The sequence below is a fragment of the Polistes canadensis genome, unplaced genomic scaffold, assembly GCF_001313835.1.
Source record: "Polistes canadensis isolate GaletaPanama2010 unplaced genomic scaffold, ASM131383v1 scaffold_19, whole genome shotgun sequence".
NCBI classification, from domain to species: domain Eukaryota; kingdom Metazoa; phylum Arthropoda; class Insecta; order Hymenoptera; family Vespidae; genus Polistes; species Polistes canadensis.
The window spans coordinates 584180-595406 of NW_014569566.1; the positions used below are offsets into that span (position 1 = coordinate 584180).

Genomic DNA, 11227 nt, shown 5'->3' on the forward strand with positions numbered 1-11227 from the left:
ATGACTCTAAAATAATATGTATTGACGCGTGAACTAGGTGATCGAGTTGCTGAGGAAGTCCCCAGTAAGGGACGAAACGTTCAACAAGATCAAATAAATTTGTTCATCAAAATTTATTAACTGTCTTCAATTTTCCCTTTGAAACTCATATATAATTATAAAATTGTTCCGAGGGTTTTTCTTGCTTTGGTTTAGTTTCATTATTTTTATTCTCTCGTGCGATTGATTATTAATATATATATATATATGTTTCCGTCAAAGCCGGAAATCCGCCATTGCTAGTAAGTCCTCAGCATTCTCATCAATGCAAAGAGCATTCCGATGAAGTCGGAAACAGAAGAATTCTTACAGTTTTTCCTAAGCATTGAACATAATACTTTGATATTCTATGGAATATCAAATAATTATTTAAAAAACGTTGAAAAGAATACATTCTCGGGCACAGACACACACAGCCATACGCAACCTTTTCAAAGAAATATCAGAGACTGTGCAATGCTATAAATTGTACAACTTTGCTATTTCTTCGAAAAGTTTTGGTAAATATTTTTTATACTAAAAGTGAATAGATTTTAATAATTTTTATATTAAATTAAAGTACACTCTTTTGTCTACGCGTAGAATACAATATCGAGTTATAAATTTAGCATGTAAAGTTCAGAAAATGTCAGAGAATGCAATGCTGTAAATTGTGCATCTTTGCTATTTCTTTGAAAAGTTTTGGTAAATATTTTGTATACTAAAAGTAAATAGATTTTAATAAAACTTATATTAAATTAAAGTACACTCTTTTGTCTACGCGTAGAATACAATATCGAGTTATTAATCAATCTGAAAAGGTTCAAAAAATGTCAAAGAATACGATGCTGTAAATTGTGCATCTTTGCAATTTCTTTGAAAAGTTTCAGCAAATATTATTTATACCTATATATATATTAATATAATGTAAAAACACAACACAACAACAACAAAAACGATTATAAAATTGATCAGTGACTTTTTCCTTTGGTTTAATTATTTTTATTCTCGCATGATTAATTATTATTATTAGTTGGAAAATTGTATTCGAGTAAGATAATATGTTAAATAAATCGTCCTAACGTTGACGTCATTTATGTCAAGGAAGGTTAATCATAAGTTAGATTGAATTTAAATAGAAGAATATTTCTAGATAGATAGATAGATTGATATCTATCGATCGAAGATAAGATAGAAAATCACGGAGCTTGCTTGGATTTCCGAATATAAATGCCTTAATCGTTTTCGAACGTATCGTTTCCGATCTCACGCGAAAATTTCACGGATAATACCCTGTGTTTATTTTAAAGCGTTACTTCCTCCCTATCTCTGACTCTGACTCTTCTGTTCTTATGAATGAAACGTTCAAGTAGAAGAAGAACAACAACAACAACAAAAAATATATATATCTTCAAGTAAGAATCCTTTGAGTCGTTCACCTTTTACGAAACGTTATTCAACTCCTTCTTCTTTTTCTTTTTCCGGTTTTTTCTGTCGAAGAAAAAAAAAAGCAGCAAACGGATAGAAATTTTACGAGTATCTTTCTCATGTAAATCAGATCTTCCGGGTGAAAGGCATCGAGATACGAGGAAACGATGCCGTTTTAGAAATATCGAATGGAAAGAAGAGAGAGAAGAAAGAAAGAGAAACAAAAAAATAGAAGAAGATAAAAGACCAAATATTAAATAAAAGAATCGAAATATAAATAATAATATTCAAAAAGCGAATGATGTAGGATTAACCCGGTGACTGGTAAAATAACTTCTTCTTCAATATAACGTCAGAAGCCTTATTCTTTTAAGAGGAAAAAGAAGAAGAAGAAATTAAGTGTGCCGTGGTAGTAGAAACAAAGTTTCATTTACAAGGTCGCGTATCTACTAAAAAAAAAAAAGAAAAGAAAAAAAGAAAAAATCGTCGTGTTTCTTAATTCTACGTGGTCGATTGTAAGTTATGTCTTATGCATGGTATAAGTTGCTCATTCGTACGCCTTCTCTTCTAATCACAGGCTTGGCTTACGCACGCTCATTGTAAAACCAAGCTGACTGAGGACGCGATTTTAAACGAGCGAGAAACTTCCTTTAGAATCATGAGAATCGTTTGGAAAGAAAAAGAAAAAAAAAAAAAAAAAAAAAAAAAAAAAATGCCCAATTTTAAAAAAAGGGAAGGGGCCCCTTTTTTTTTTTTTTTTTTTTTTTTTTTTTTTTTTTTCTCTCTTCTTTATGGTTAAACCTCGTTTATAATATAAGTATGTCGTTACACGTTGTTACATCGTTAAATACAAATATTTTAACATTTATAAGTATATACATTAATTTTGTCACTATTTTTTTTTGGATAATATAAAGAAATTATTTATGATATGTTATGTGTGTGAGAAAATTTGTAATCGTTGTAATTTTTTAAATTAGATACTGACACAATGATATGCGTAATAATAATTTAGAAATGAAATCGATACGTTGTTCGCACATTAATGATGTCATGTGTAATGAAATAATCGTCGTTTACGTGTCCTACAAATTTTTCAAGAATTTTCGTATTAGATAAAAGAAAAAGTGACAAATAATGGGTAATCATAATTAATGAATTAACCAATTGAAATATACTCATTCGTAATGATATGCAAAAATGATATACAAAACGAAGTATCATCTCTCTCTCTCTCTCTCTCTCTCTCTCTCTCTCTCTCTCTCTCTACCACATATTTTCTATTTTCTTTTTTTCTTTGATTCGAAACAATGATTTAATCATAAATATATGTGAGATATGATAATAATGAAAAAAAGAAAAAAAAAAAAAAAGAAAAAAACCCAGAAATAATGAATAATGACTGACTCACCTTCGGATATGAGTCTTTCTCTAATTTCCCATGCGAATATTGTCGGATTTTCTCTCTTGTATTGTTCGATTTTAGCAACGACAGCTGGCGTCGCAACTTTGGGTTTACTTCCACCTATCAGGCCTGGCGGACGAAGCGTACCTGAAACCAGAAATGAAAGGTTTCTCGATTGATTATACAGATACACACGTATAAATGTATAAAATACGAACGCTTTTTTTTAAGAAAGTCTGTATAAAAAAGTGTGGTTGAGAGTTTTAAATTGTAACGATCGAATATTTAACGAAGTTTAGATGTTTTGTGTTTGGAATATTAATAAAATGAAAAATGTATGTCTACATAATAAAAAAAAAAAAGACGCCGAACTATAAAATTAAGTTGCTGAAGAAGTCCCAATAAAGGGACAAAACGTTCAACTTAGTTAAATTAAGTTCTACTTCTTTTTATGTCCAAGTTCCCTGTGATTCCGTATTAAGAATTATAATTTTGGACGAGAGAAATAAGTAATTAAATAAGAAAGAATGTTCGATGAATAAAATACCAAAAAAAAAGAAAACAAAAAAAACAAAAATAAAATGAAAAATAAATAAAAAGGAAAAAGAAGGGATAGGAAAGAAGGGATTAAAAAAATTTGAAGGAGGTGGGAGGGGGAAAAAAAGAAAGAAAGAAAGAAATCAGAAACAAGGATTTGGTTTCTCTTCGTGACTACGGGTATCGTTCCACCATGACGCGTTATCGAATTAATTACACGAATTAACGGCCCGAGGAGGTATACTTCGTCTACAATCTCGAGGATGATTAATCAATTTCAAAGTTACGTTGAGTCATAAATTAAGCTCCCGATGGTCATTACACGAAGACTAGTAGATAGAAATTACGTCGGACTAATTTAAATTACATTGCGTTTTCTTCCCACTACCTTTTTTTTTATCTTTTTCCTTTTTTTTTTTTTTGTATTATTTTTACAAGCCCGTTTCTTTTTCTCCGAATTATATATATATATGTATATACTCGAGAACGATTCCATATCTCACATAAAAATGTTCATTTAAAATTTAACGAACAACTATTACTCGACAAAGTGACAAAACACCGAATCCGTTTGGCTCCCGCATATTACAACGTTCATGACACACCCCGAACTTTTAAATAATTCATACGACGTTCATCCACTAACTCCCCCCTTCCCCTTTCTTCCCTGTTCTCCTCTTCAACCCCTTAGAAAGCAGTCGAGAAAATAGCTGATTTTATACGTGAATATATTTTACTCGCATCCCTAACTTTTCCTATTATAATATTATAATATTATCCTACTCATTTTTTTTATAGAAAAGAATCAGATCGTTAACGATGCGTTTTTGCATAATAATTATAATTGATTTTAAGAATTGAGAATAAAATCTCCCCTCCTATCAGCCGATCAGCTGTTTATAATATTCCAATATTCTCAAAAATTGTGTTTTTTAAACCGACTGAAAGATTTTCGATCGAATGAAAAACAGAAGAAGACAAAAAATAATAATAATAATAATAAAAAGAAAACAAGAGTCGAAGGGGATCAAAGATCAAGAAGAAAAAAAAAAATGACGATGATCTTGTGGAACTTACGTTAAATAAAATGAATACTCGTCTATACATATTATTCTGATTAACGTTTGGAGGAAGGTTAAGAATAATATACTTGATCACGACACCGGATACTAAATATGTCCCAAGCATGTCCAGGTGGGTTGACGATGCAAAGATGCAGTCATTAGAAGCTTAGCTTACCTAACGCATCGTGATTCAGGAACAAGAATGCAACGCGCGCGTGCAAGAAACGCGAGTGTGCTTGCTAACCCACGATAATCAGCTATATATATTTATATATATATATATATATGTATATATGAGCCCATAATTATGAAAGTGGTCTAAGAGTAATATATCTCTTGTTTCGAAATATTTAAAGGATTACATTTGAACATTAAAAATAAATTCTATATAATATTGAAATATAACAAACACTATCTAACTATCTGTTCACTATCTAACTATCTGACAATATCGTGAAAATTATATTGAATTAATTTAATTTATAAAATAATGTGACGTGAAATAATTAATAAATTCTAATTAAATTTTAATTAGTAATTTAATTTTACTAATAATTTCTAATTAAAAATTGTAATTTTGACTTAGATCACTTTCATAATTATGGGCACATATATATATATATATATATATTACTGTATATGTTAATGTATGTAACTAACGTGAGAGATCTGAGAATAGGCCACACGTGTAACATTTCCAATGCATTCGTGATCGTGCACAACCTCGGGGCCTTGCAACCTTCGCACGAGAAAACAACCGAGATACTAAGTCAATGAAGGTAGAAAGGATTATTCGTTTTAACAATAATAAGGATGAAACAATAACGAAGATGAGAGAAAGGAAGAATAGGAAAAAGATAAAGAAAAACAATAATTAAAAAGCGAACATTAAATATTATCGTCGATATTTTATTCATCGCGAACCACAAAGATAATGCGACTCTGACAATGAAATAAGATAAATGAATAATTTCATTGAACGAGATAATTTGTAGCAAATAAAACTCCGTGACGTATAATCGTGATAAAAAACAAATTAGCACAAAAAAAATTACTATAAAAAAATAATAATAAGAAGGAGATAAAAAGGATATAATATAGGAGAGGAAGGGGGGAGGTAAACGAAGTGATTTAAATTACTAATGGTAAGAAGATAAAAAAAAAACAATACTACTACGGTATTGCTAGGTCAATGAAAAGTAAATCGTTTTAAAAGAAAAAAAATCGTAATTAAAGAGACGTTGATAACAACAACAAAAAATGTTATAAATTGAATAATATACGTTATAATTGAATATTACGTAGATAATAAGGAATATTAATGAGAAATAAAGAAAGAGAGAGAGAGAGAGAGAAAGATAGATAAATTCTACATGTCGAATAAAAACAATAAAAAAAAAAACACAAAACTGATATAATATGATAGGAGATTTGTTAAAAAAAAAATAAAACAAAAATAAAAATTACTAAAAAAAAAAGATTTGAAGAAAAAGAAGGAATAAGATATTTAAAGGTTTTTTCCTTAAACATCAGGAGAACGATATACCTGTCGATCTCTCGGTTACAGCCTATTTTCCAAATAAAAAAAATCCTTCCTCTCTTCTTATTGACGAGAAAGATAGCCGAAGGATCCTCTCCCTTCGAGAAGTTAAGTTAAACTCTTCGGCACGAAAGGCAAACTCGAAGTTCGAGTTTGAATATAAGTAACACAAGGTAGGTACTTGTTACTTATGATTGCCCATAAGAAGAACACTTCGTGAAAACAAAAGAAAAAAACAAAATATTCTTTCTCCTTCTAAGTTTGTGTGTAATAATTACGAAAAAATAAAGCTCTTTACGTTTCCTTCTCACGAAAACGAATATTATTTAATCTTATACAACTCTCTCTCTAACACCTGTTTTTACAATATAAAAATAAAATAAGTTTATACCACCAAAATTATAAACCTAAGATTTCTATTATCAAATCACACACACAAATACCGATTATTATTATTATTATTATTATTTATCATTCCGATTGGAAAATTCGTTTCGAAAACATATTTTTCTTATTTTAATTTTCCCTTCGTTGGACTTTAAAAGAGGAAAAGGGTAGGGTGGACGAGGGGGGAAGGACGAGAAGTATAAAGAAAAAGATCTATTATCAAATCACACACACACACACACAAATACCGATTATTATTATTTATCATTCCGATTGGAAAATCCGTTTCAAAAATATATTTTTCTTATCTTAATTTTCCCTTTCGTTGGACTTTAAAAAAGAAGAAGGAGTGGAGAAAGGGAGCAAAGGGGTGAAGGATGAAAAGGATGAAGAAAAAGATGGTGGACCGAGGTGATGGTGTGCACGTGGTGCAACAGAATGATTCTTCTTCGTGGCCATTAGCATTGACCCTAACCACTTGGCATTTGCTAACGTCAAAAAGGAACGTCAAAGTTGAACGAGAATGGAAGAGGATGTTTTCTCTTCTTCCTCCCCCCAGCCCTCCCCTTACCATCTACTATCTCCTACCCCACTCCCCCACTATTCATTCTCTCTGTTTCTAAAACTGACGAGTCAAGGGAAGCTGGCAGCAGCAAGGTAATGGAAAGCAGAGGCGCAGGCAGACTTGAGCAATTATCGGTCGTTACGTACTATTATTAATAACAATAATGATGGCTAAAGCCGGTAGGATATCGCGTGCGCTCCCACGGCTGAAGTGCGTGCCTGGTATAAACGATGTACCCACCTAATAGGTATCCATGCCTCGAGCAAATTCCATCCTCTTCTTCTTCCCTCTTAACCTCTCTCCCTCTCTCCCTCTCTCCCTCTCTCTCTCTCTCTTTTTCTTTTCCCTCTTCCTCCCCTTTAAAAAAACCCCACTCGCACGTTTTTCAATTCTCTTCTCGATTTTCCCCTTCTTTTGATTTGATTTTATTTTATTTTATTTTATTTTATATTTCATTTGATTTGATTTGATTTTATTTGATTTTATATTTCATTTTATTTGATTTTATATTTCATTTTATTTTGTCTTTCAATTCTGTTTTTACCATACGCGTAACGTCAAGCATGCGTGAGCTACCAGTTTGATGGAAAGAAGTAAAAGGGAGTGGGTTGGAGGGGGTAAGGAAGGGTAAAAAGATGTTTTCAAATGTAAAAGGAATATAAAATATGAACAGGGTGGTAAGTATTTGCGAGTATTTCGCGACTGTCAATTACAGATATTTCCATCGTCGAAAAGAGACTGGACAACGAACAAGAGAAATAGCTTCGAGCGAATTCGAGGAAGATACTATACTCGAAAAACGAGTATCCTCTCTCTCTCTCTCTTTCTCTTTTTTTCTCTCTTTGCTCTCTCTCTTAAGTGAGAAACTAAAGATACATTGTTTTCAATTCAATTCGATAATAAGCACTATACGATTCCACGTATATACATACATATTTTCTTTTATGCATGATGCGTACTTTGTTCATATTTTTTTATTAAAAGGAATGTAACGTAAACAATGTATGCAATACGGTACGATTGAAAATTGTTACGCGTTAATCGATTATTCATGAGATTAACGTGAAATTAAAAAGAAGAATAAAACAGTTTGTTTTTTTTCTGTTCTTTTAATTTAATTTTATAATCCAATGTGCGAAACACGATATTGCAATTAGAATAAGTTTCTTTCGTTTTTCTATTTCTTAAAAATAAATATGTATTATATTTATGTATATATGACAAAATAATACGTAATTTTTTTTATCCCCCTTCTCCTACTTTTTCTCTCTCTCACTCTCTCTCTCTCCCATTTTGTTATACTCCATTTTTTTTCATTTTAAATGATATTTTCTTTCATTATATTCTCTCGAATACGTGGAAACCACTTTTGCATTCCGGAACGTAGATAAGCGAGAGTTCATTGTTATTCGTATGAAAGGAAAATTAACGTTGGTTATGGAAAAAATAAGGTATTATAAAAAGAGAGAGAAAATAATATATTTACCAAAGTAAGAAAGAGAGAGAGAGAGAGAGAGAGAGAGAGAGAGAGAGGAAAACGTCGAGACTTCGATTGAGAATAAGAAAAAAGAAGAAGAAAAAAGAAGAAAAAAAAAAGAATTATGAAAAGAAACTTTAAATCGACCAATCGTATGCATAACGTTCGACCAGATTAAATGCATGCATGCACAGGTACACACACAAATAATACGCGAAAAAAAAAAAAAAAAAAAAAAAAAAAAAGAACATTGAAATGATTTTAAAGAACGATTATTATTTATGCAAACATGCAACACACATTTTTCTTCCCTTTCTCTGACTCTCGTTATCTTTTTCCTTTTTTTTTTTCTTCTTAACNAAGAAAAAAAAAAGAATTATGAAAAGAAACTTTAAATCGACCAATCGTATGCATAACGTTCGACCAGATTAAATGCATGCATGCACAGGTACACAAAAAAATAAAAAAAAAAAAAAAAAAAAAAGAAAGAAAAAAAAACACATAGAGAACATTGAAAAGCGGATCAAGAACGATTATTATTTATGCAAACATGCAACACACATTTTTCTTCCCTTTCTCTGACTCTCGTTATCTTTTTCCTTTTTTTTTTTCTTCTTAACATTTAGGTAAGAATTAAAACGAGAGGAGAATAATTCAAGGCATAGTTAGTTTGATCGCGTGTCGTCGTTTCGAACGATTTTCTGGGACTAACTAACTCCCGCTACCGAAGAATTTCGTTCCTCCTACGTTCCTCCACCCCCCTCCCCTCCACCCTCCCCCACCGCCACCTCCTTCTGTTTTTTCTCTTTCTCCCTTTGTTTTTCTCGCGGTAGCCGAAGAAGGACACGCTCGAAATAGGCAAACCTTATCGTTGACGATCCATCCTAAGAGAAAAAAAACGATTATGCGAATTGGTCGAAACTGACCCGGTTATTTTCGATGATCGTTGTTGTTACCTAAGACAATTTCTTCTACGAGAGAAGAATTTTTCCTTTTTTTTTTTTCTTCTTCTTCTAACCCCCTCCACTCGCCCCCCACCACACCATCATCCGAATTATTCCGGAATGTGTGGTGTTTCTCGAGAAAATTACGAACGTTTGAAAAAAAATCTAAAACAATCAAAAAAATATATTTCAACGAGATATTATTCGCGATGTTTTGTCATACTTAACCAGTTAACTGTGTCGATGATTTTGCAAAGTACGCCCTAGTGTGTGTCGCGATAATCAAGCGATGACGGATATAGTTGTCGAACACAGAGTAAATGGCGTTGTTGAAATATTCGGTCAAAAAGACGACTTTATTTTAGAAAATGAATGAATTTATGAGTAATATTTAAACAATGGATCAACGTAAAGCTATATTTACACATAATTAACGAAAAATTTACACAAAAAAAATCAAATATTTAACAAACAGACAAAAAAAAAATTTCTTTTTTTTTTTTTGTCCTTGGTTAGACATCCAGGACATCATCGCAAATGGAAAATCTAATATACTTTGTTTTTTTGGTTATGACACGTCAAGATGAAAATCAGGATAATCAAAGATCTAGTGTCCAACTTAAATTATCTATAATTTTTATTTGTTTATTTCATTTCGTCCTGACCCCTAAACATTCTAAACATATTATTATTTACGAATTTAATTTAATTTTCGCCAGAATTACAATTTAAATATTAAATTGTATAAAAAATTTTACGCATGACGGATATAGCCGTCAAAACACCAAATTCTGCCATTCTTCCATGACGGATATAGTCGTCAAACACACTTAACTGATTAAAAAACGTGATATAACCAAAAAAAAAGAAGAAGAAAATGATAAAAACAATATAATATTAATGATACGAAAGTTTCGTCGTCGTCTTTGTCGTAGAAAGAAAAATCTTTGTTATTTGTTTTCTATATTATAACGTCACCCAATTATAATTCACGACGAATACCCCATAAATACGAGTTCCGAATAAAAAGAAGAACGAAAATCCGGGGTCGCTAACTAAACTACGAATTTTTGAATACTAAAAAAAGAGAAGGAAAGAAAAAAAAAGAAAAAAAGAAAAAAATAAGATTCCTAATCCTTGTTTGTGGAACAACAACGAAAATTAATATGATGCATAAATCTGAACAACATTAATTATCCTCTCCCCTTCCTCCCACAAAAGAAACATAAAACAAACGAAACTGATCCCTTTTTCTAAACCCGATCATCGAGTTCTGACAATCTTCTACTAATCGATAAAATTACCAAAATCCGAGTAAAAAAAATAAATGGGAAAAAGGGGGAAAAGAAGAAAATTATCAAACGTTACCATCACAACCACTTACGTTCGGGTCGAATCCAAACGAATGAAACGAGTTTCGTGAAAATAATCGCGATTCCAGATCCGAATTTCAAAACTGTTGGGAGAGAGTGGGTGGAAGGGGGAACAGAGGGGGACTTTTTGTTTTTTTTTTAAAGTATAAGATAAAGAAGAAAATATAAATATATATATATATATATATATCCTTTTTAAAATACTGTAAAAAAAAGTTGAGCAACCAACCGGCAAAAGACTGGTGGATCCAAACGGGATTAATTGTTCACCTCTGTTAAGTAATTGGTTGCTCGATTATGGTACATTATATTCACCTCGAGACGCCTAAGGAGTCTGTATCCATTCGAGATGAAGACATTACCGACGAGTTGAGAGAACCAGCCGAACGGTATTTTTACGAGCGGCTCGTAAACTTAACGAGGAACGAGAAGCTCGAGAAGAAGCCCAAGACGAGAAACAGAAACCCACCACCATCACCCGCCTCCCCC

The 11227-nt window shown here is 31.6% G+C and overlaps 1 protein-coding gene across 1 annotated transcript in view; it reads right to left on the minus strand.

The window, feature by feature from the left end:
- LOC106793799 overlaps positions 1-11227 on the minus strand; it is a 28613-nt gene that overhangs the window by 5337 nt on the left and 12049 nt on the right. Inside the window, exon 4 of the mRNA XM_014761006.1 lies at positions 2858-2998. Within this exon, the coding sequence (XP_014616492.1) occupies positions 2858-2998 (141 nt within the window). The remainder of the gene's footprint in view (positions 1-2857; positions 2999-11227) is intronic.